This window comes from Rhodofomes roseus (assembly GCF_022264815.1).
Source record: "Rhodofomes roseus strain CIRM-BRFM 1785 chromosome Unknown C8Q71scaffold_19, whole genome shotgun sequence".
Classification (NCBI taxonomy): domain Eukaryota; kingdom Fungi; phylum Basidiomycota; class Agaricomycetes; order Polyporales; family Fomitopsidaceae; genus Rhodofomes; species Rhodofomes roseus.
Window position 1 is genome coordinate 206,499 of NW_025952975.1, and position 23,611 is coordinate 230,109.

The 23,611-nt window shown below is 61.9% G+C and overlaps 9 protein-coding genes and 1 non-coding gene across 10 annotated transcripts; 4 read left to right on the forward strand and 6 right to left on the reverse strand.

Annotated features, from left to right (window-relative positions):
• Positions 1 to 523: 523 nt before the first annotated feature.
• On the reverse strand, positions 524 to 2,620 carry C8Q71DRAFT_849923 (uncharacterized protein; the record flags this gene model as incomplete). The annotated part of the gene is made up of 3 exons (XM_047926717.1): positions 2,441 to 2,620; positions 1,108 to 2,381; positions 524 to 1,047 (listed from the first exon to the last, which is right to left on the reverse strand). Exons 1-3 carry the CDS (start codon positions 2,473 to 2,475, stop codon positions 524 to 526), a joined length of 1,833 nt encoding a protein of 610 aa, XP_047775923.1. The 5' UTR covers positions 2,476 to 2,620.
• Positions 2,621 to 4,076: 1,456 nt separating this feature from the next.
• Positions 4,077 to 5,393, forward strand: C8Q71DRAFT_192315 (uncharacterized protein). The gene is made up of 3 exons (XM_047916880.1): positions 4,077 to 5,207; positions 5,262 to 5,326; positions 5,382 to 5,393. Exon 1 carries the CDS (start codon positions 4,267 to 4,269, stop codon positions 4,981 to 4,983), a length of 717 nt encoding a protein of 238 aa, XP_047775924.1. The 5' UTR covers positions 4,077 to 4,266; the 3' UTR covers positions 4,984 to 5,207; positions 5,262 to 5,326; positions 5,382 to 5,393.
• C8Q71DRAFT_192324 (uncharacterized protein) lies at positions 5,312 to 6,441 on the forward strand. The gene is made up of 2 exons (XM_047916881.1): positions 5,312 to 5,326; positions 5,382 to 6,441. The coding sequence occupies exon 2, from the start codon at positions 5,694 to 5,696 to the stop codon at positions 6,372 to 6,374; it is 681 nt and encodes a 226-aa protein (XP_047775925.1). The 5' UTR covers positions 5,312 to 5,326; positions 5,382 to 5,693; the 3' UTR covers positions 6,375 to 6,441.
• Positions 6,442 to 10,484: 4,043 nt separating this feature from the next.
• Positions 10,485 to 11,500, reverse strand: C8Q71DRAFT_192440 (uncharacterized protein). The gene is made up of 2 exons (XM_047916882.1): positions 11,340 to 11,500; positions 10,485 to 11,284 (listed from the first exon to the last, which is right to left on the reverse strand). Exons 1-2 carry the CDS (start codon positions 11,345 to 11,347, stop codon positions 10,588 to 10,590), a joined length of 705 nt encoding a protein of 234 aa, XP_047775926.1. The 5' UTR covers positions 11,348 to 11,500; the 3' UTR covers positions 10,485 to 10,587.
• Positions 11,501 to 12,567: 1,067 nt separating this feature from the next.
• Positions 12,568 to 13,666, reverse strand: C8Q71DRAFT_860441 (uncharacterized protein; the record flags this gene model as incomplete). The annotated part of the gene is made up of 6 exons (XM_047927800.1): positions 12,568 to 12,956; positions 13,029 to 13,045; positions 13,083 to 13,239; positions 13,290 to 13,383; positions 13,446 to 13,454; positions 13,553 to 13,666. 6 exons carry the CDS (start codon positions 13,664 to 13,666, stop codon positions 12,568 to 12,570), a joined length of 780 nt encoding a protein of 259 aa, XP_047775927.1.
• A 967-nt stretch (positions 13,667 to 14,633) lies between these two features.
• On the forward strand, positions 14,634 to 16,606 carry C8Q71DRAFT_774389 (FAD dependent oxidoreductase; the record flags this gene model as incomplete). The annotated part of the gene is made up of 3 exons (XM_047924521.1): positions 14,634 to 14,904; positions 14,956 to 15,900; positions 15,959 to 16,606. The coding sequence occupies 3 exons, from the start codon at positions 14,634 to 14,636 to the stop codon at positions 16,240 to 16,242; spliced, it is 1,500 nt and encodes a 499-aa protein (XP_047775928.1). The 3' UTR covers positions 16,243 to 16,606.
• A 291-nt stretch (positions 16,607 to 16,897) lies between these two features.
• C8Q71DRAFT_t117 lies at positions 16,898 to 16,982 on the reverse strand. The gene has a single exon. It is a non-coding gene; the product is annotated as a tRNA-Ala (tRNA).
• Positions 16,983 to 17,061: 79 nt separating this feature from the next.
• On the reverse strand, positions 17,062 to 18,643 carry C8Q71DRAFT_774396 (uncharacterized protein). The gene is made up of 3 exons (XM_047924522.1): positions 18,549 to 18,643; positions 17,815 to 18,496; positions 17,062 to 17,746 (listed from the first exon to the last, which is right to left on the reverse strand). The coding sequence occupies exons 1-3, from the start codon at positions 18,562 to 18,564 to the stop codon at positions 17,425 to 17,427; spliced, it is 1,020 nt and encodes a 339-aa protein (XP_047775929.1). The 5' UTR covers positions 18,565 to 18,643; the 3' UTR covers positions 17,062 to 17,424.
• A 724-nt stretch (positions 18,644 to 19,367) lies between these two features.
• C8Q71DRAFT_192454 (uncharacterized protein) lies at positions 19,368 to 20,067 on the forward strand. The gene is made up of 3 exons (XM_047916883.1): positions 19,368 to 19,449; positions 19,511 to 19,645; positions 19,705 to 20,067. The coding sequence occupies exons 2-3, from the start codon at positions 19,578 to 19,580 to the stop codon at positions 20,042 to 20,044; spliced, it is 408 nt and encodes a 135-aa protein (XP_047775930.1). The 5' UTR covers positions 19,368 to 19,449; positions 19,511 to 19,577; the 3' UTR covers positions 20,045 to 20,067.
• Positions 20,068 to 20,604: 537 nt separating this feature from the next.
• On the reverse strand, positions 20,605 to 23,036 carry C8Q71DRAFT_712956 (cytochrome P450 monooxygenase; the record flags this gene model as incomplete). Its single annotated transcript, XM_047920891.1, has 14 exons — positions 20,605 to 20,765; positions 20,824 to 20,852; positions 20,912 to 20,944; positions 20,998 to 21,239; positions 21,289 to 21,316; positions 21,375 to 21,569; positions 21,629 to 21,695; positions 21,752 to 22,008; positions 22,071 to 22,243; positions 22,313 to 22,410; positions 22,475 to 22,518; positions 22,577 to 22,668; positions 22,735 to 22,832; positions 22,901 to 23,036. 14 exons carry the CDS (start codon positions 23,034 to 23,036, stop codon positions 20,605 to 20,607), a joined length of 1,653 nt encoding a protein of 550 aa, XP_047775931.1.
• Between the last annotated feature and the right edge of the window lie 575 nt (positions 23,037 to 23,611).

Sequence of the window (23,611 nt, forward strand, 5' to 3'; positions counted from 1 at the left end):
GTTGGTAATACAGATACAGTGCAATCGATGGGTAAAGACGAGCAGACTACGCGATAAACCTCACAAGCGACGGCGATGATAACAACAGGATCGTCCGTACGCGAAGCCAGAACGAGAGACAGGTATACCGGCTCACCGCGTTGTACCAAAACATGAGGATGCACAGACGGGGTCATACGGAGAGCGAGAGAGAGCAATAGGACAGCGGAGAGTGACGAGCCAGGGCGACGACACGACGAAAGCATACTATAATCCAAGAAATAAGACCAAAGACCGCCGCCGTCGTCTCCGAGCAGCACGGACACGACCGCGGCGCCTCCCCGCACGTGGCACTTCCCGTCCATCGTGGACACCGGAGCTGGACGAACAGTGATGACGCACGCCGCGCGCCCGATCGAGGCCCGTCTCCCACCAAGCCCGCACGTCACCGGCCTTCCATCCGTCACCGCGCATCTGCCACCCGTCGCCGCCACAGCCCCGAGCAGCATCGCAGCCGTGCGCACATCACCCGCCCAGACGCGCGTCATGTGCACGCCGACGCGGTGTACGCCTCGAGCGCGAGCGCCGAGCGGCGGTACCAGGCCAGCGAGTCGTCCCCGCGGTAGCGCGCGCCCCCGCCCCCGCCACCGCCGCCCGCGGTGCTCCCGCTCGAGAACGACGGCGGGCTCGGGCTCGCGTACTGCGCCGCGGGGTCCGACGCGCCATGGGTCTGCGGGTACTCGAGCGGCGCGCGGCGCGCGAGGGTCGGCGCGGCGGGGGACATGAGCGCGGAGACGCGCATCGCGGCGGAGGCGGACGAGGCGGCGGGCTGGGCGGGCTGGTGGTGCTGGCGGTAGTACAGGTCTGGGGCGCTGCGTTGTGCGTAGCTGGAGTGGGAGAGCGGGGGGGAGGCGAGGGCGGTGGGAGAGGGGAGGGCGTGCGAGGGGGAGGCGAGCGAGTAGTTTTGGGCTTGGCGGTAGAAGATGGATGACTGGGGCTGTGGTAGGGAAGGTAGGGAGCGGGATATCGACGCCTGCGATGAGGACGCGTGTGCGGATCGGTTGAAGACTGTTGAATAGATCATCGTCAGAGGCTGTGATACGGTCGACTGGGAAAGTGGGTACTCACTGCCTGAGAGCGGCTGCACGGGGTATGCCGACGACGTCGGGACCATACTCTGCTGCTCGCTGTAGCCGACGCCCCAGTCGACGGCCTGCGCGGGGGTCATCACCGGCTGGAACGCGACATCCGCGTCCATGTCGTCGCCGTTGTTATACACGTCTCCATAGCCCTCCATCGACGGCGCGGGCGTCCACTTGATCTCCTCCTCGTCGTACGTCTGCATCTGCGAGTCCGGGGACCAGCGCGGGCTCTGGGGCACGAGGGGGCAGTCGAGCTCGGCCTGCCACTCGAACATGACGGGGGGCTCCCGGAGGGGGCCGACCTCGATGCCGACGGGGACGCTCTGGCTGGCGGCGCTCTTGACGCCGTTGTGCATCGCGAAGGGGTCGAGGCGGAACGCGCCCATGAGGCGGCGCATCTCCTTGCTCGCCTGGGTCGCGCGGAGGGGCACCTCGGGCATGCTGTCGAGCAGGGGGTTCGTCGCGAGCGACGGCGGCGTGTCCGACGCGAGCTCGAAGATGAAGCCGGTCTCGAGCTCCTCCTCCTCCGTCTTGACCTGCGGGTAGGCCCGCGCGGGCTCGGCGTCGGCGTCGGGATCGGGGTCTACGATGTAGAGCGCGCTGGCGGGGGCTTGGCCGGGGGCCCAGGAGACGCGTTGGAGGTGGGGGAGGGTGGGCGTGGTGGCGGAGGAGGACTGGGAGAGGGAGGGGGAGGCGTAGGTGCGGGCGGACGACGAGGGGGACGCGGCGAAGGGGTCTTGCAGGCCGGTGCGCTGGGAGGCCGCGGCGTACGCGGACGGATAAGTCATGGACTGGGAAGACGAGGACGAGTAGTCGGAGGGGTGGACGGACGTGGTGTACGACGAGGACGGGGACATCTGGGCCTGCCAGTGCGGCCTCTCGGGAATGTAGGACGCCTCACCGGCGGGGTAGTCGTCGTGCTCGACGGGGCTCACGCTGGGGCCGGGCGGGTAGTAGTGCTGGACGCCGCTGTAGATCGCGCTGCCGTCGTTGTAGTAGGCCATGGCGGTGGCGCGGTCGTGGGCAAAGTGGGGGAGGGACATCGGGGCAGGTGACAGACGGCGATCGGGACGGTGGCGGGCGTGGAGCGGACAGACACTGCTGGCAGCAGGGGCCGGGGGCGGGAGGCTGAGGGAGGGTGGCGGGCGTATATGAGGGACGCGGGAGGCGCAGCGCACCGAGGGCACATCCACGCGTGCGCTTCGGCGGGCAACCCGAGCTTGCGATTTCTGCGAATATCCGGGGCAGGCACGGGCGAATCTGCGGCGACGACCTCAGAAGGCGTTGTGACCATCAGTCCCATCCCATCTGTCACTCACCCCCACCCCTCACGCCGCCTGCTGCTCCTGCCCATAAAAGGCAGTCTTCTCGAGTCGATCCACTGCGTTTGCGGCTTCGCGCGGGGCGTGCCGCCGCATCCCCGCTGCGGGCCCCTCGCCCAGCCGTGCTGCTGCACTCCTCCCAAGCCCGTTCTACGACGCTGCGATCCCGATCTGCGGGTGGGTGCACCCACCACCCACCAGATCGCCGGGGCCGCCGCGCGGTGTCGCAAATTCCCTTATCCGGACCGCCCGCCACACTCCGCCGGCACATTGGAACCCCGCGACGCGTCCCGCCACCCAACCGCCGCCCGGTCGGTGCTCGCCATCCTCAACCGACGCACCCATCAGCCACAGAACGAGCCTCCTCGCCTTCCTGATCTTCCCGCCCTGACGGAATCTCGGGCGGCGCCAGCGATCTCCGGGCCCATCGCCGGCTCTGCAAACCTTGCACTTACACGTAAACGCCAGACTGAGATCGCGCCCGCTGGTCTTCCGCGCGCCGCATCGTCGCTGGCTCCGAGCCTCGCCACGTGCTGGCAGAAGGTCGGCCGAGGCTGTTCGTTACGTCCTGCACGGTGCGGCCGATCGAAGGGCAGCGTTCCTGGTGCGCACCCGTCTGCGTCCTGTCGGTGCACACAGTGGCAACGCGCGCGCAGCGGTGGGGTGAAGTCATCGGGCTGCGAGGGCCCAGCCCCCGTCGCGCTGCACGCATACAGCCCTGCGCTGCGGCCTGGGCGTGGACCCTCCCTGCGCGTCTCGTCCGCCGCAGGCTCGCGACCTGCACCGAAAGCTTCCGTCCCGGCGGGATGCGCGAGCCAACCGTGTTGCCCTTCCTCGCGCGAGCCGCAATTGCTCGCGCGCGCCCTCGCCTCCCCCCTCTCTCCCCCGCCGTGCCCAGCAGTGTGCGTAATGCGGCTGAGGGTTTGACGGTCAGCCCATCATCCGTGTCTCGCCCAGTTTGATCACCTGCGTGTCAGGCACGGCACGTACGAGTGCGGGATGATCCTAAACACACGCAGTGGTGCGGCGTCTATCTCGTACCGAGTGCGACGAGATCGATCGTGTACGGGCGTGAAACACGACGTTGCACTTCATCTCCATCTCATCCCCATCCGTTCGTCCCCATCCTCCTATGTCTCCATCCCCTGCGCACCCCGTCGTTCTCTCTCGTGCTCGCAGGCGACACTGACCACTCGACCACAGCGCCTCGAGCTCGCCGCACGATCGCCATTCGCGACGAAAAGCCACGCGCCACCGCAGATCGCTGCCCGCACGCAATGTCCAAACGCTAACGTTCATATCAGATGAGTCTATTCAGTCCAGCCAGGAGGCCTGCGAATCCCGCCGCGAAGCGCTGTCGCAGGCTGTTACTGTTAGCTTCCAACCAGAAGATGGACGTCCGGCGCGGCGTGGCGTGCGCCCGGCCTCGGCTGGCGCGCGATCCGCCCCTCCCGCCTGGCTTCCCTGTCGCGCGCGCGCGAGGTCGGGTGCTGGTGTCCCTGCGCCCCTTCCATGTCCTGCGATGCCGAGGCGGCCCACGCGCACGTGCGCCCGCCCGCCACGCGCGTCGTGCATGCATGCGTCGTGCACCCAGAGGCTGGTGGCCCGCGCCCACACCCACATAGCCAGGGAACCGGACCCCGTCTGGCGATCGTGCGTCGCGGGAGGCGTGGACCACAACCGCACCCAAGTCGACCGCGCGACGCCCACTGACTGGGCGCAGGGAAGAGGGAAGACCGCCAGTCCGTCGCCCAGTGCGCTCGCCGGCCGCGGTATGGCCTGACCTCGCATGAGCGCATACCACATGGCGCTCCTGCCGCCGTATGCCGACCGCACGAGAGAGGCTCCGCTGCGCTCGGCCCTCTGTGGCGGAGAGCGCAGTGGGTCGGCTACAGCGCGCCCGACATCCCTGGGCACAGTGCGGCCGGCGAACCAGCGAACCAGCCGCTGCTCGAATTCTCGCATGTACGTACGCACGAACACGTACACCCGCTATCACCAGCCCGCAGACCCTGAGCTCACGCCTAACTATGATCGCCAATCGCCCGCCCCCGCAGCGCCCTCTCCGACGGGTGCACTCGCATCGCTGCAACAGGCCCCGCGCGCGATCCTCGCGGATTGGCGCCGCGCTGCGTTCGCCGCGAGAAGCGTCGCCGCGGGGGGTTTACGAGGCGCGCACACATCCGAGTCCGCACGCACGCCGCTTTGCGAGCACGCACCTGCAAGTCGGGGCTGGGACCCGGGCCTGGGGCTGGCGCGCTCGTACCTTCCCGCGTGGGCCGACCGCGCGGAGACGGCGCCAGGCCGGGAGGGGGACAGATATGATTGAGCAGCCTATGGTTGTATGCGCGCGCCGTCTGTGGCCTGTACTGCGCCCGGCATGCACGTCGCGCGACACTGTCTCCGGCGCGGGCGCAAGCCGCATGCGCACCTGCGCAGAGCACGGACCTGTCTTGGGACGCTGGCGGCGCGCTCGTGCACTGGGAGCTAACAGGCGGGCGGTAGGCGGACTCGACCTGGCCCGCCTACCGTGGGCCTGATGACCCATAGCTGGACGCGAAATGCGAGCCTGGCCCATGGTGAGCGCGTCGGCGTCGCACTACGCCTGACGGACGTATCTCCATCGCACGACGGCCCGAAGTCGTGCATCCGTCGAGGATCCTCGGAGCTGACGTCCTTCAGGTCCAACGCTGCACGGCTAACGTTCGGCGGGCCCATCGGAGTGCGAGAAGCACCTTGATTGCGGGGAGGTGGGAATCCGCCGGTGCGTGGTGTCTGTCGACGTGGATGAAACTGGCGCGGAGAGCAGATCCTGCAGACACACTTCCGGCCGCGGAGTCGCGCGCAGGGGAGGTCCGACCGTCTGCCGCGACACTGGACTCTGTGCGTGCTTTTTCGGCCGACCTGATGACCATCGTGACGGTTCAATCTCTTCCAGCGGACGGGTAGAGAAGACAAGTTCTACCTTCTCCGTGGGACCTGCTCAGATCCCCCACAGACTCCAATCTGCACGGTATCAGAGGTTCCAGAACACCGTCTGTGCGCGCAGATAAGGTACTGCCAACGCGAAGCCGCCGGGACACGGTGGAATTAATGCTCTATGGATGCGCAGAGCCTCCATGACCGTGGTCAAATACGCCTTCCCAGTCTTTCGACAGTGAGAGTGATTCTCCACTGACCCCTCGTTCTTCGCGCAGATAGGCGGCGGTCGGGCGAAAATGGAATCCTGCTGGATCAGGGCCTACCACGTATGATCTACAGCGTGTATTCGTCGTTGGTATCGATCCACACGCGCCTCCGAGTCGCGCGATATTATCTGTTGATGCGGCAGGGACGCAGCCTGGTCGGCAGTGGCGGGCTTCGGCCCCACGATCTCCATTTGCACGGCGTAGCTCGGGTTGTTCGCGAATGCTTTTTGGCAGTCGGGCATCAATGCGGCCTCTGGGTCTTAGTTTCGCCGTGCTGCCAGTGCATGGGGGCTAAGGAGGAGGGTGGGCCGTCGCATCCGAGTTGTTGCTGCAGTTCTGGAGTCGCAGCGAGGTGTCCTGTTGACGGCCGCAGACATTGTGGCCGACAACACACAGCGACGTGCGGTGGAACATCGATATGGCTGGGCGCAGGCTGTGCCACAGCGTATCGATTGCAACTGATCATCATCCGCCCCGACGAAAAACGCAGGGCACTCGAGACAGCGCCCCGGTGCGTCCACTGCCTCCAACTTGAAGTTCGTGACGGGCTGTTGGACATCGCCCAGCCAACGAGGTCCATATCGAAATCCGCCCGGCATACAAGTCACCCGTCCAACGTGCGCAGGCTTCGCCGCACCGATCGTCGCGCGCGTGCCCCGCACCACACCGCGCGCAGGGCAACCGGACTTCCGCCGCGCCCCCCAGCTCCCTCACGCGGTTCCCAGAACTTGCAGTGTGGCTGAGCCGGCGAGGCATATTGTGTCGACGCCACGCGATGTGCGACGCGACGGCGGTCAGGTGCGCCCTGTTCTCCGGCAACTCACTGTCAGTCCCGTTCCGTCGCGCGCGTTGCTTCTTCGGGCGGCGCGCGCGTGCGTCACGGTCGCGACTGGGGGCGCCACGCATCTGACGGGCTGCTATGCAAGTGCGATGGCACGATAGCGATAGGGTGTCGCTCGCGCGTACCGCAGGCTCGGGTCGCCGACGTTTCGACACGGCCGTGATATCCCTGCGAGTCGGACTCTGTGGCAGACGGGGCTGCCATCCGCTCGCGCGCTGCGTTTGACTTTGTTCAATGTTCTACGTCGGAGGCTTTCTGAGGGGGGCGGAAGCGCTCGTCCGCCACATGTCACGCGCGGGCGCTACGCAGTTGAACAAGGAACGCTGTTGGCAGCAAACTCAGTGTCTGTATACCGGGCAGCCCGGTGAAGGTACGCACGGGGGCTGTATGCCTGTCATCGCCGGTGAGTCACGTCCATCAGCGTGCTGAATGCGACCCGGAGCCTAACTGACCTCCATCCATGATCCATCGTAGAACCCAGTGGTCACGCGTCACACCGGGCCAGGACGTCGTCTCCCGGCAGACCCCGCGGGCCCTCTCGCTGACTGCCCTCACATGAGTCAGTGCAGCGAATAGGCTCGAGGTGGCCGGCCACTGTCCATCAGGCCCTTGCGATCGCGAACGTCCAATCTAACAATCATCTCCTCTGTGCTTCCCGTCGTCTGCCCTCGCAGACGTATCAATGTGGGCCGCGGACCACCTCACTGGCAGCTCCGTGCGCCGGCACAGACGGCGGGAACGAGGCGCGACGCTGGCCATGGATCACACCCGCGTCTCAGGCGGCGAACCGAAAATCGAATCTGCTTTGGTGGCGGATAGCGTGCGGGGCTCGCAAGGCGACGTACGGATTCTCGCAGGACGCACGTCGGCCTGCGAAACTCGCCGCATGATGCTGCATATCGGCGCGTGCTCGTGCAGCGCACGGACCTTCCAGATCCGTGCGCGCGAGCGTTTGCACACGTAGAGGACCCGGCGGGGTGACGTGCGCCACAACCTGACTCCGACCTGGCTATCCTCCGTCGAAGCTATCGATAGTCTTCCGATACAGCTGGTGCTCTCCCGGGCCAGGTACAGCTGGTGCGCACGGCCCACGGTCCTGGCATCGGAGTGCTCCGTCCTTGTAGCTTCGCGGCCGTGTTCGCAAGCTCAGAGTTAGAGTTCGACGTTCGACGTTCGACGTGCGACGTCCATCCACCGACGGAGGGACGTAATCCGCCGCCCCCGGTCAGGCGCCGCGAGGCCCCCGCGTCGACGACCAGCGCATCTGGGCAGCGCAACCCGGTTCCCATCTACGCCGGGCCCCTCGGACCCCTCGTCTGCGCCTCTACGTGCCGCCCTCCGCGAAGTCCCTCTCGCGTGCAGGCGGAACACTGCCCGCCCGCACGTCGACGCGAGGGTCGTGCATGGTGCCTCAGGACCCCGGGCAAGGCGCTTAGATGTCCGATCCGAAATCCCCAGATTCTGGCCCTTTATGGCCACATAGCTTTGGCCTGGGTCATGGCCACACCAGGATCGGACCTACGCTTGAGGGGTGCGTTATGGCCACATAATGGATCGGACCTCTATAAAATCGCAGAAAATCCGGAAAAATCGCCAAAAAGTCGGTACGTGTGCTAGACGACACACAGGAGCGTAGGACACTACGGGAAAAGCTACTACCTATCGCTCTCATCATCGTCGGAGTCGTCGCTCGCGTCACTGCTCCTCTTGTCGGATATGGTTGATTCGACTGTAGATACCAACACCTTTGGCTTCCGTCATGGGCGGGGAAGCTGGCCGAGTGTCTTGACTGCGATACAGATGTCCCTTTCCCGGTCCCTGAGAGTAGTCATGAGAAGGGACACGCGTTCACCAAGGACAATTATCTGCACTGGCGAGCTGTCAGCAAAGCACATTTCCTGGGACTTGATCTCAGCAGCAAACGAGCCAAGTGACATAATGACATGGGTCCGCGGGATGCGCAAGAACGTCGTCGCATTCATGCGAGGCTATGCGACTGGAGTGTAGATTGATCTGTGGAAGAGGGCGAAGACAATGCTGTGCGCCGATGGTACCCAGTCATGTTTGGCTCTACGACCATCTCCCTTGGCATAAAACGTCATGACTGTACACGGAAGTGAGTAAGCTGGCTAGCGCGGCCCCTGGAGGACGATAGCAAGTTATACTACACACACCTTGGCCAAGGAGTATCTGCTGGGCTGCATCTGCACTCAGATTCCGTGTCACTGGGCTCGTGAACAGATTGCGGGACACCGTCAATGACCGGTAATAGCTTCACAGCTTCGTCTTCATTGGCCAAGTCAGAGTAAAAGCCTTTGAGACTTCAGCATATAGGTTGCACCCTGGGGAAACAAATGCATGAGACGACGTTGTACAGCGATCAACTGACAACATGAAAACATACGCGGCCGGCGACCGCTAGCCACTGGGAGTAACGGGTTGGAAGTCCTCAGTGCACCAACAGCTTTCCGTCCCTAGCACCCGCATGGCCGTTTTGACTTGCCAGGATCCACTAGTACCATGATCAGTGCACCAGTACGAATGCGAACGAGCACTTACCTTCTCTCCACTGCCCATCTATCCTCTAGGGGAGGTCGTCGGTCCAAAGTTGATGCAACCCGACGACCGGTGGCATGCGTCGTTCATCAAATCGCTTCAAAGGGTACGTAATCGTCTTCAACCTCGCCCAAATGAGAACTAGGATTGACGAGTTCAGCGGTAGCCATAGGCCGCGCGTAGTGGTGCCAACTTCGCCGCCGAGATCTGCTAGCGACCACAAGGCTGGCCATGGCCACATGCCGATAGGACATGCGTTCATGACAGCCTTCATGGCCACATAGGGATCGGACGTCGCGCGAGATGGGGCGGGTCTATGGCCACATGCGGATCGTACATGGGTCGCCTTTTCGGGCGGTTCATGGCCACACCAGGATCGGACATTTAAGCGCCTTGCCCGGGGTCCTGGTGCCTCTCGGTGCTCGAGCGTTGCCGACTTTCTGGCTGGCGCGCCCAGCGCACCGCACCCGCGGATGCGCCGGCTACCCAGCTAGGGCCACCTCGAATACCCCGGGGGCCCGTCACCGTCACCCCAGCCCCGACGGCGGCCCTGCGACGTCGGCCCTCGAGGACGTCAACACCAGCTGGGCGGCGACACGCCAGTGACGTACGTAGTCTGCGAAAACAGAAAACATGTACAGCTGCGCGCCGCAGTACACACAATGCCGGCAGGCAGCAATCGAGCCAGAGCCCTGGCTGCGTGTCCGACGATCCCGCTCGTAAACACGCTCACGTCGCGCGCTACCGCGGACCCCAGGGCAGGGCAGTCGCAATGTCGGCACCTGGGTGCAAGCCACACCGCTGAGTCCATAGTATGACACCGCGGTACAGTCGGTAGGCGCGAGCCGCCGTCAGCACGTACAGGCCTGTCTCTAGGCCCCCACTTATCATTGTCACCTAAAACGCTGCGCTCCAAAGCCCCCTCCATCGTGCATTTTTGGACGGCTCTTTCCAATCAAGCTTACCCGCGGCGTTGTGTTGTTCCCGAGACACGCATGGCAGCCGTACGATGCTTTGATCGGTGCTGTGGCCCCAGGGGGGCGACGAGTGGTGGCACACCAAATTTGTGGGGTGTTCGGGTCAGGCTGCGATCCAACGACGGTGATCATGAGTTCCTGTCTACGTGGTGCGCGACCTCATCAGAGCTCGATAATATTAAACCGGTCCGCGCGCCTCGCCGCCCAGGTGCAAATCGGACCGTGACTCTGGCATCGGCGACCGAACGCCCGCCATCCGTCTCCACTGCAAATGCCAGTGCACCACCCCCCCGGCCGCCTGCGCGGATTCGCACGGAGGGTTCGAGAAGAGCCGCTGACACTGCGCCTGGGTGCACGCCGGTTCGAAATCGCACCATCCGTCGAGTGTCGCGGCTTCGCGGGAACCTCGTCGACCCGTGCGCTATTCGTGTGTTGCACCGTTCGCGGGACTGTCATATAGCACACTCGACGCTTGCTCGGCCAAGACTAGTACGCCTCAGGCCTACATCAATATTGGTTCCCTAGGAGAGCTCGACGCGCCGGGTACCGATCTCGAGTACGAGGATGGGTTTCCACAGCCTCTCACGTTCCACCACGCGCCACGGTCACGATTCGAGGACCAGTCGTTCTGGCCGTACTGACCCGGCGCGTTCTGCGCAGCGGTGCCTGCGCGAGACAAGCGTGACCAGGGTCGAACGTGCATGTCCAATGACGATGGTCTGCCGCCCAGGACACCCTGGCCCGAATCGCGCGGTGGGCCCCTCGACGTGCACAATCTCGCCACCATCTCCCGGCCGCCCACTCCCAAATCGGGCTGCATCTGCATTCCAGAACGTCGGCCACCACACGGCGACGTCGAACCTTGGCTGATGAATTTGAGTGATGCCTCGCAGGGAGCTCGAGGAGGGGGACGGCGCATGTGCCCAGGGACGGCCAGCCGGAGCGCGCGCCGTGGCACCCCGGTGTCCATCCTGCGAGCCGAGCAGAACGCAGGAGCCTGAGGCTCGCAGGGCGCCGTGGATCTCGCGCAGAAGGCGGTCGGAGATCCATGTCTGTGCGTGGTGGCGGGCTGCCCGTGTCGTCATGTGAGCTGGGCGTGCGCTGCGTCACCGTGTTGCTGGGCTCCGAAGAGTTGCCGCCGTCTAGAGCAGAGTATCTTCCGGCATATGTTGTTCTTATGTTAGTACTCGCGGAAGAACACCGCGCCACATATAGACAGGTAGCTAGAACGCGACTCGGAAAATCCTCTGAAGACAGCAGCTGAGAACGCGGGGAACGTCTGCACCGAGTCTCGATCTCAGCATCCATCACCAGCTGTGCTGTAGCATGCGCACCTTCGCATTCCATGCCCTGCTCGCCAGCTGCAAGCCCGAGGGAATTGGACAGAGAGCTTCGCTGACGTGGGGCGCCTGACAACAACAGTCGGAGCCGTCACGGACTCGCTGGCACGCTGCCCATTGTGGCACGACGATCGAGGATGCCGGTGAGTATCAGCACAGCGTCTTGGCGACTGGTTCTGGGTGTCCGGTGCCTGTATGAGGAGGAGCGGTACGATCGTTATCGTGCGTCACGGTTCCTAGCAGCACCCACTGGCCTGATACAGTCCATGACGGACGCATATATGCTGCAGGTAGGCTCGGAGGACGGCTGTCTCTGACACACAAGATATCCGGAAGGGTCTTGCCAGCGATACGATGCGTCGATAGCAAGAATGTCGACGGACGTAACCTCGACGTCATCGCAGTCGCGTTCGCCCGTCGGTGGCTGGCCCGCGATAGCGGCCGCAGAACGACAGGAGTCAGTACTCGGTACAGCGGGGGCACAGAAGCCGTCTGGCCCGGCATCGTACATACCGCTGGGGGCGGCGTACGTATACACGTGCCGAGCGTACCTACAAGCGATCCCGTCAACTCTAGATCTGGGTCCGCACGCCGAGCAGAAGGACGCGCACCGGTCGCCCGGAGAGGCCCCGCGGCTGCCCCCGCGCGACATGGGCTTCGCGCTGTGGTTCTGAACCGGAGAACCATCCGTCAGAACGCGCAACTGAATGCGTGACGTCATCTCGTACATAGACGTGTCGCTTGCCGGAATTGGACCGTGACAGGCGCACCCGCTGCCACCGCCGCCGTTCGCGCACAAGGCGTAGAGAACATACTCTTGCATGCATGTAGCGCAACGCACGTGAGCCGACGCATACCGCGACAGTGATCTCTCTGGCCCCTGTGGACTCGAGGCTTCTCCCCGAGGTGCCCCGAAACAGCACCCTGGCGAGCGAATCTGCGCCGTCGTTGCAGCCTGTACAGACCCTGTCAGCAATCAGTGACAAACGTATTCACAAACACCAGTGGACAGGTTATGCAGCTCGGCATTAGTTCAGAAGCGCAGGTCAATACAGCGAACGCAAGACCGTCTCTTCCTGCAGCAACAATTCACTCCAGCGATAACTAAGTGGTCCCTGGCCCTTGGGGGAACCATCCTTGACAATTCAGCACTGCACTGATGAGGACGCCGCAGGGAAAGAACATTACTTACTGCGACTGTACAATCACGACAACGCAGAACCTAGGCGCCACCGTCTTCCCCTCGCTCACCGCTCAGATCCGCCCACCGCCCCGTCCACCAGCGACACATCCCCTTCCTCACCCCCAACTGCTCCCGGTCCAGCCCGCCCCCGCGCACCTCCATCGTCCCACGCCACACGACCCCGCCCTCGTCCTCGCCCGCGTCCGTGCCCTCCTCCAGGGCGATCCCCGCCTCCGCGGCGATCCGCACAAAGTGCGCGCAGTGCACGGGCAGCGTGTACTTGCCCGCGGCGACGTAGGCGCGCGCGGAGGGCGCGCGGCGGAGGAGCGCGGCGAGCGAGGCGAGGAGCGCGGCGTGCGCGGCGTCGAAGTGGAGGAGGTCGGAGAGGATGACGACGTCGAAGCCCGCGCGCGTCGGGCAGGAGGGATCTGCGCGGGCGCATTCAAATATTAAGTCGCGTCGAGGGCCCCGGTGTGGGGCGAGCGAGAGGGTCGACGTACAGGAGTGGGCGGGGGTCCTGGCCCCATTCGTGCGCGCGGCTGTGCACGGTGCACCCGCGAGAGACGCGGGACGCGTTCCGCTCGAGGTTCCGCGTGAGGTTCGCGAGGATCGGAGCGTCGGGGTAGTCTGTGGGCACGACGAGGGAGGGCGGGCGGGAGAGGGTGGACGCGAGGAGCGATGGCAGCGCGCACCCTGCGCCCAGCTCGACGACTGTCCGTCCGGTGCGTTACTGAGGGGTGCGCGGGAGGGGGCGTACGTACCGGTCTGCGCTTCGAGCGGGATGAGCCCGCGCTCGATGCGCTCTGCGAGGAGGAGCGAGGGCGAGAAGAGGTGGTCCGCTAATAGCGTGTTCGCCTGTGCGGCGCGGGCGTGAATCGTGAATCGTGATCAGCCAGTGCCGCGTCCTCATCACGCACCTTCCCTGCCTACACAACCCAGTCAACACCATCGCAGCGAAGCACATCCTAGAGCGTCCCCAGATATCCATCATGTATCTACGTAAGGGTTCCCGAACAACACGCACCTTGGGCGCGACTGTGAGGACCAGCGGGCCGTAGTGGATCTCGCCGTCATCTTGCAGGTCGACGGTGTCGTTGTACAGCGCGGAGACGTCCCCTATGAATTCATCCGAGTCCATGTTGGTCGGGTGTGCTATTCGTTGGAGTCGTGGGCGGAGGGGCGACGTCGAGGTGCAGAAGATCAAGAAACCGTCGACGCTACCACCAGACTCGGAGTAATCGACTAGCGGCCCGCGGCCCGTGCGTTCCGGATCCGCAAGTGGGCGATCTGGCAGAGCAGAACAATGAAACAAGATGACCTGCAAAGTCCGAACGGAAGAACGACCGGATCGCAACCCAACGAGAGGCAGCGAGTCAGGATTCAAGAATTGGCCCAAGGGAGGCGGGCCCGAGGTCTAAATAGGCTCATGAGATTGCTCCGTGACGCGCTCGCCGCTGAGGACGCGCAGGAAGATGCAGCTCGTCGAGCGGGTCCAAGAGCGCGAGCGGGTGCAGCAGGCATGCAGTGTACACAGTAAGTACAGCAACACAGGGAGGGAGAAGTGCACGACGTACACGATGCGATCGCGCAGCGAAGACGCGCGAGTCCCGTGACCGATGCCAACCCTTACGCGTACGGGCCACGGCCGTGAGCGCGGCCCGGGAACGTTAACAACATAAAACCATGCGACCAGAGAGTATTGAATATCATGGTATGTATTGTGAATGGCTCATCGTCAAGCGCAGTGGGCTTGTTCTGGTCACGCACTGGCAGGTGGTTCAGTTAAGCCTGCGCAATTCCGAATGATATGCCGGCGGAACCACGTCAGCTCGAAGCTCATACTAACTCCTCCACACGTGTCCCACCAGTTGTCCCACCTTATCGCGCTGCGTACACTAATTGCAGCGCACAACCGTTCCGTGATACAAATGTTGCCAAGTAGGTGCGGAATACAAGGGCCTGTACTATAGCCTCCCGGTCTCACGCATCTGCAGGCTACATCACCCAGTCCCGGTTACATCTGCAGGTGGGCTCCGAGTTCATACTCTCATCCACCGAACCCAGCTTAAGCGTATCTGGACAGCTACTCCTTGATGGGCACCATCATGACATCTGTAGCACCTGATCAGTTGAAATCCGGGCTCCCAGTACCCAACTCGACCCATTCGTTCTGGCATAGCGAGCCGAACGAGTTCCTGCTGGGCCACCATACCACGCCCGAATTGCCCTCGGACGCTGACGTGGTGATCGTTGGTAGCGGCATCACAGGATCGTCTGCCGCACGTTTCCTCGCTGAGGACCCACGGTTCAATGGCAAGAACATCGTGATGCTCGAGGCGAGAGAGGCGTGCTGGGGAGCAACGGGACGAAACGGAGGTACATGACATCCGTCTCTAGGTGCGTGAGACGCTAAGCTGTGCGCCACAGGTCATTGCCAGGTCCTCCCTGTCGCCCGCGGCGCGGAGGTCGCCCAGTTCGAGCTGCTGAACTACAACACGGTCAAGGAGTACGTAGCGCAGAACGAGGTTCCGTGCGAGTGGCGCAGCCTGACAGCCTGCCGCGCGTTCTTCTCCGAGGCCATGTTCAAAGACGAGCTGAACAAGGTCGCCGCGCTGAAGGCGGCCGACCCCGAGATGGGAAAGCTCATCGAGGTCGTCACCGACAAGGCCGAGCTCGCCAAATACCGCGTCAGCACGGCGGTCGGGTGCACACTGTGTCCCGCCGCGGCGAGCCTCTGGCCATACAAGCTCGTCGCCTTCGTGCTCGAGAAGCTTGTCAAAGCCGGGCAGCTGAACCTGCAAACCAACACGCCCGTCGAGCGCCTCGAGCCGGGCGACGGCACACGCCCACACGTCTTGCACACCCCGCGCGGCGCGATCCGCACGCGCACCGTCCTCCTCTGCACGAACGGCTATACGTCGCACCTCCTCCCCGCCTTTGCGGACCTCATCGTCCCCGTCCGCGGCGAGATGTCCTCGCTGCGCCCGCCCGCGGGGGCGCCCCGCCTAGCCAACTCGTACGGCCTCGAGGGCCAGCCGGGCCAGTCCGGCCACCTCTCAGACTACCTCAACCAGCGCCCGTATGAGGGCGTGCCGAACCCCGCAGGCCACTACATGTATGGCGGCGGCGATGCGGGCGCAGACTTCCCTCGCGTGGGCGTGTGGGACGATAGCGTCGTGGATGAGGGCATGGCGGCGCGGCTCCGTAGTACGCTCCTCCGGAGGATGGAGCTTGGAGGGGAGATGGAGGGCTTGGAGGAGCTGGAGGCGACACATCAGTGGACGGGGATCATGGGCTACTCGAGGGATAACATGCCCTGGATCGGCGAGGTACCAGACACGAAGGGCGTGTGGCTCGCTGCTGGTTTCACAGGTCAGTGTGCCGGAACGTGTCGTGCTTTGAATTTGATGCTGATAACACCTGTTGAAAGGGCACGGCATGCCGAATGGCACACTGTGCGGCAAGGCAGTCGTCTCGATGATGCTAGACGAAGAGGAAAAGGTCGGCGCATTGAAGACGTACACGAATGTCGTCGAAAAAACTGGGTTGCCCACAGGCTACTTCATTACCGAGGCTCGGATTGAGAAGGCGAGAAAGCTGCCTCCCGTGGCGAAGGCAGACGCCGAGGGAACGTTTGGAGCCCATACCGAGCGCCCCTCTGAGGGAGGGATCTTGACGTATCTGAAGTCAATGATCTGGCCGTCGAGTGCATGAACGGAAGTTTTACCACCAAAGGCACTGATGATTTGCGAGCTAGGATCGTAGGTTGGATTGCATAGAATATCCAGCGAAATTAATCATCATGAACGCAGTCAACACCATCGCATCGAAGCACATCCTAGAGCGTCCCCAGATATCCATCATACGGTATCTACGTAACGGCGCCCGAACAATACGCACCTTGGGTGCAACTGTGAGGACCAGCGGACCGTAATAGTAGATCTCGCCGGCATCTTGCAGGTCGACGGCGTCGTTGTACAGCGCGGAGACGTCCCCTATGAATTCATCCGAGTCCATTTTGGTCGTGCTACGTTGCTAACCGTCGGATTCGAGTTCGTGGGCGCGGTGGAGGGCGACGTTGAGGTGCAGAAGAAAACGTTGACGCTACCAGCAACTTGCAAGTACCAAACTCGGAGTGATCGACTAGCGGCCCGCGGCCCGCGGCCCGTGGGCGCGTCAATGCGGACTAGACAAGAGTCTGTCAAGAGCGTCCCCCAGGAGTGCCAGTGGGCGATCCAGAACAATGAAACAAAATAATCTGCAAAGTCGAAGAACGACCAGATCGCAACCCAACGAGAGGCAGCGAGTCAGGAAATGGCCCAAGGAAGGTCTAAAAGCCAAGGCAGAAAAAAGTCATGCTGATGAATTATGGACATGTCCGGGATTGAACCGGACCCCTCTCGCAAGCCAACAGCGTGCTAAGCGAGCGTGATAACCAACTACACCACATGCCCATTGCAACATTATCCAATAGGTGGAATAGGTTCATCTTGAGTGACCACTCGGGCGGCTACTATTACATTCCCAACCTCTCGCCGCCATTTCCATCCGATCAGCTGTATGCTTGTACATCCTACACTTCCCCATATGCATATTGTGGAGCCAACTGACTCTCATCCTGCAGTACGCGATCCTCGCAAGTAGTATGGCACTGGATATCGAGACGCGCATGGATCCTTAGGCTCTAACTCATTTCAGACTGTGCACTCAAACACCGTGTCAACTACGGCATGGTACAACTCAGATTTCTCGCCGCCTGCGAACGCGTCGCACCACTCATTGATGGACCACATTGGTTTCTAATACATCGATACAGTATCCGCACATTCTGCTTGCTTGTCCAAATCCGTACACTCTGCTTGTTTGTCCATATCCGTCACCCCACTCACCACGCTATCACAACAACCTCCGCATGCCCCTCTCGAGCACAACGCCGCCCGCGCCGATCGCGACGACGGCCCACGTCCAGCGGTTGACGAGCTCCGTGACGCTCGGCCAGAAGCTGTTCTTCTCGCGGCGGTACTGGGAGAACTGCTCGTGCTTGATCGGGTCGGCCTTGTACGTCTCCTCCTGGAAGCGCTCCGTGTCGCGGTCGCCGCCGAGCACGCGCAGGAAGCCGTAGTTCGCGAGCGGGCCGAGGAGCGCGAGCGGGTGCAGCAGGCCTGCGCTCCACAGGAGCACGGGGAAGGACAAGTGCACGAGCGCGTCGCCGAGGTAGCTGTGGGGCGCGGTCAAGTCAGCGTGAGCGGGCTACGACACGTAGCATACAAGGGGACGAAAACGTACTTGGGGTGCCGGACGATGCTCCACACGCCGTCGCGGTTGAGGACCATGTCGCCCGTGCGCCGCTTGTGGGTCTCGAGCTGCGCGTCCGCGAGCACCTCGAGCGCGTACCCGGACGAGAAGAGGAAGACGGCGGCGGCGTGCGCGAGCTTCGCGTACGTCGGGAGCGGCGCGCGGGCGAGGCCCGCGCGGAACGGGAGGGTGAACGGGAGGGTGATGAGCGTCTGGACCGCGGCCTCGGGGAGGAACTGGGCGAGGAAGGCCCTGCTCCAGAAGGCGGGGTCGCGCTTGTCCGCGGCGTAGCGCGGGTCGTCGGCGCCGCGGCGGAGCGAGCGCGACGCGATGCGGTAGAAGAGGCGGAGGCCCCAGGTGGTCACGCCGGCGAGGAGGAGCTTCTCGGAGTAGGTGAGCTGGGCCCAGGCGGCGGGGAGCGAGAGCCCGTCGTAGACGACGCGCGTGCCGAGGGCGCTCCACCAGGCGTTGGCGACGGGGCTGGCGGGCCAGAGCCAGTCCTTGCCGTCAGCGCGGTCGGCGTAGCGGGAGACACCGTACGCGACGAGGGAGAGGCCGGTGTGGAAGCCGAAGGAGGGGAGGATGGTGGACTTGAAGATGCCGACGGTGGTTGCGACGCTGGTTGCGACGCTGAGCGGGCTGTCGCGCTGGATGGTGAAGTGGGCGTTGTAGCCTAGACGCGAGGGCGGTCAGAGGAGAGACAGCGGGAGGGAGACGGTACGTACGATCCTGTTCGGCCATGGCTGGTGGATGTGGTGGGTGGAAGAGGGAGGCTGGAGAGCAGGCGGGGTCTTTGGGGGCGCTGGGGGACGCGTCGAGGGTGGATCCCTTGCGCGATCCATGACGTCGCCGTGTCCTGCACAGGGAGCGACGCGATCACGCGGCTTGGACGCGTCCTTGCTCGTGTGACGCGTGGGTCCCGTGACCGGTCTGTCCGACACTGTACTCGCTGCCGAATTCATTCATTCTCCGCGTACACTGCAGCGTGAATAGTACGTACATGCATCGAGATGGAAGAGACGCACAGGGCGGGATTGTCACGGTCCTACATAGCGCCGTCTCAGCGTACGCGACGAACCACGGAGCTACAACATGTCCTTGATGTACACGAAATGAGAGCAGGTACGCCAGTTCCCCTCTAAGTACTAGGCCGTCACTAAAAGTGTCCTGAACAACCAGTGACCAGTCGCTCCATTGGATGGCTCTGACATTGTTTTCACACTTTCCCCGCATATACTCTCTAGTTCACTGATGCCCGATAGCTGCAGACAGACGTTACGGCCCGTGTCGCGTTTCTGGTCACCATATGCCACAGGACTTGACCAAGCACCCTCGGAACGACCTCGCCCCCGCTCACTTCACGTAACCGCGGCGGGCGCTGTTCATCCACGATGAGCTGGCTGTCGGTGAAGTTCGGTCCCCGTGATACAGTCCTCCATAGCATCGCCACACTCTCCCCGGGCGTTTTGCACCGTCCGACAGCGATGCACCCGTCGTACGTAACGGTCTATCTGATGTAGGCAGTCGAGTGACGGGAAGCCACGATATATAAGGAGGGCCCTTCCGTCTGTCTTCTCCAGCTCACTTCTCCTTCTCGAGCTCACCCTCAAACAGTGGTACTGGCTAGTGAGTAGCTCCCCAGCGATGCGGCATTCATGCATACTGATGACGGACCTGACCTCTCCAGCCCTGCTTTTTGACGACCCACATTCCTTGCACCTCACGCTCTTCGACGACAAACCCAGCATCCCGCGATGCGCTTCTCCACCATCCTCGCAGTCTTGTTCGCCGCCGCCCCGGCACTGGCGCTGCCCACGGACGCGTAAGCAATGGCATCGTCCCCTTACCCCTCTAAACCAGCACGCTGATCGCCCCCCACAGATTTTCCAGGCGCACCGTCGACTCAGACTCGTCCGAGATCTACGCCCGCGACCCGCCCCGGCCCCGCCCCGGCTACCCCAGGCCTGTACCTCCGCCGAAGCCCATGCCCACCGGTCCCCCGCCCCCGCCCCCACCTAGCCACGGTGGCCGCCGCACCAGGCGTAGCCTCGACGAGCTCGTCGACGCGCTGCTCGCGCGCGAGGACGAGGGGGACCTCTGGGCGCGCGACCCGTCGACGTCCCAGCCCAGTCCCCGGTATGACAACCCATACTACACGCCGCCGCCTCCGCCGATCAGCACCTCCAGGAAAGCCAGACTTTGGGCCCTTCACGCTCAGTGAGGCTGACAGTGCGACCCTGTACACTTCCCACCCGGTACCCCCTTGTCAAGGAGGATGAGGTCCCCGATTCAGAACGCGCTCACCTCTTGACTCCAGGCGTAGCTTCGACGAGGACCTTTGGGTGCGGATGGAAGTTGATGCATTCGACTGAGCAGTTGTAGATGGAGTCTGTTCCTGCTGTTGAGTGGTCGATGAAGACTGGTCGTCATCCTTGTAGTCTTTGTTCAGCAAGAAGTTGATCGAATGTGATGATGTCGACCATTGATTTGGACTGTCTGTGAGTTTGTCCAAGTATATTGACCCAGGATACACACTCGGGACGATCAGTGTCCTTATGCATGAGTGCTCAGTCATTCAGTGCGCTCTTGTGCGAATTATGGAGCAACGAATGCTACTAACAAGACTGTCGACTATCGTAAACCAGGCAGCACAACGAGGTCAATTGTATTAGTTCCTCTAACCTAGCTCATGAAGCACCTGTAGGATGGGGCATAAGTACAACCGATTCCTGCATGCATTGCTCTCCTACAACACTTCGTCATGGTGCGGACGCCGAGGGCTCACAGTCGAGCCGGTTTGTACAACCCCACTCTCAGCGGCAACTCTGATCTGATGGCGTTCCTCCCAACGGTCGGAAACATGATGTTGGCGGAGGTCCACAGAATCGGTTTGTCTGTCAACGCGAAGGTGAAGGTCGTTAGCATTACCGCGAGCACGACCTCTGTTCAAGTGGATCAGTCATACATGTACTACGCAAAGTGCCAAAGTATCAGACTCACTCATCTCCATCTCGGCAAACTTAAAACCACTATTGGGAGGGCATCAACGGACACGGTGGCACATCAAGTGATAGTACTATGAACGTACATGCACGACCTCTTCCCACCGATGAAAGTCAACCTAAGACCAGTCCGTAAGCACGGTATCAAGATGTTCGCGAACTCAATACACACAGGTTAGAATACACCCCCGGCATCCGAGCATCCGTTACAGCAGACGGCAGCGGCGAGAGCCAACGCTCGGGCTTCCATTCGAGCGCGTCCTCCCCCCAGAGTGCCCTATTCATGTTGCTGCCCATGACGCCGACGAGGACCTCCGTCCCTTTCGGGATCGCTATCTTGGACAGGACCGCACCGTCTAGAGTGGTTACAGGCTCGGAGAGTGGAAGTACTGTGTCAGCGACAGCCCTATTGATCTGCTTAGTCAATTCGATGTGGCGGAGGGTTGCAGTGCAAGACGTACACTCGGAACCTGTTCCCCGCCGCAGGATGTCTACACGCGATATTCCATCAACAACGTAATGATGATCCACGTCTAAACACGGACTCACACTCTGAGCGTCTCGCGGCACACCGCGTCTAGGAACGGGAGCTGGTTCAGCTGGTCGTACGAAGTCCCCTGAGCAGCGCCCGTCTCCAATAGTTCACGGCGCAGTTTGTCTTGGACGTCTGGGTATTGCGCTAGCAATTGCAGCGTACGAGAGAGCGTATTCGATGTCGTATCCATCGCGGCGAAGATGAGTGTCCTTGGTATCGTCACCAACGAGTTGTTGCGAATGGGTTTCGAAAAAACGTGAGCACTCACGACAGCTGTGCGACTACCTCTTCTTCAGAGAGCCGCTCATTCACGTCCGCCTGTGCGTTCGCACGCACTTCGCGTTCATGCTTAGCATCCACGCTCAGCATCAACCAATCCTATATCACCCACTCAAGATGCTTAAAATATCTTTCCCCTCCCCGATCTGCTTCACCACTTCCGCATCGCCCTGATCAAACGCGCGCTTCTTCATGCTGTATATGGCCCTCGACTGCCTGTCCATCGTGTCGACCGCCTCCAGGAGCTTACGAATCGGGGAGTCGGCCGGGAACGCCTGCACGACGGCGCGCTGCAGCCACCTGGGCACGTTCCACTTGTCCGCTAGTACCGCGAGCCATCGTAGGTGCAGCACGCGGCCGAAGTTCGGTCTGCACGTTCGAGACGTAAGTCCAAGTGTGTTTCGGCGAGGAGTGAAGGAGTGGGGACGCACATCAAGGCTTTGACCGCCTGACCGTACGGATCCTCCTTGTCTTCCACCAGCGGATCGAACGAGTAGCCGAGGCCCCCTTGGCCGATAAGTTCCAGAGAGACGCGGCCCGTCCAGTGTAACATGTCAAGTTCCCGAGGGCCGTCCTGTAACCGGCCTGTGATCGCCTCTCGAAGCTACGATCCGGAGCCGAGTTAAGAGTACGAAGGTTAGTCACCGGCAACGCTGAGTGCTGAGCGACTCACCTTGTGACAAACGGTATAGAACAATGGTAACATAGAACGCATATGGTTGATAGAGAAGACGGGGTTCAGTATTTTACGTTGTTTACCATGGCGCTGGCCTGCATTTACGCAGGGCATGTCAGTATGCATATCCTGACGGAGACTGTCATCTGCTGCACGCACCGTAAGTAGCCAGTAGAGATGGCCCAAATAGCCTCAGATTTGATCTGCGGCAGATTAAATGAATGTCCGTATGAGACCTAAGAAACTCAAAATCAAACGCACGATATAAACACTTCTTGCTCTTGAAAGATATGTTCCTCCTTGATAAGGATATTATGCAGTGCCCTCGAGTCGGACACGTATAATAAGGGACGCTGAAGGGGGAAGGGCAAGGATCAGCCAGGAAACCAAGAGATATCATTGTAGGTCGCTCAGCATACACCGAAGTATCCGGACATCTTGACGACTGGACCAAAGTCGACTGCTACATGCTTCTGGAAGTCCTCAGCGTGTCGCGCGAGGAACTGCCTCAGGTTCCCTAAGAAACGATGCGCGCGAAAGGCGTGTCAGTATAACCGAAGGTTGGCATGATGAATACAGGTTCACCATTCCAAAATGACTCCCTCGGCGGACCTGGTAGACGATTCAATGGAGCACTAGCAATGAGCAGGCGCGTGTAGATGAATACTCTCCATAACAGCGTGACAATTAGCACGCTGCTGAGGAGAAGACCGGAAGACATAGTGTAGCAGCTGAAGATTTGACCAGTCAGTGAGAGGTCGGAGGAGCAATCTCACGTCAGCGACGTACCTCTTGATGTACCTTGCTATCGAGGCACTGAAATGATTCCGGTGTCAGATGTCAGCGTGAGGATACCCTCCCGAGACTAGCCTACCTTGTGACAGGAATCTTGCAAGCCGATACGGAGGCGTGTACACAAGCTTACGCGACTCACGATGATGAGTCCGACTGTGAAATTGTATACTACTGCGTTTATAAGCCCGAGGACCCCATCCAGGACAGGGCGTCAAGACATACCCCGGATTTGTCTTGAGCGCGTTATCTAGCTCCGAAGACACAAAAGCCGTGCAAACCCGTACAGCTGAGCGTCCTGTTTGGGTCCTGTTGTTGTGAGTGAAATAACGACGCTCTAGTCCCGTTAGCAGGGGGTCGATAGCGTTGTCGCCATCACTCCGTCAGCAATAGTCAGGGTATATAACGGCGCCGGCCTCGCCCCACCCGCTCGGAATGAGTTGGCGACATCGCCTCATCAGGTACCATTCATCCATGAGCTAGAAGCTGAGACTGCTATATGAG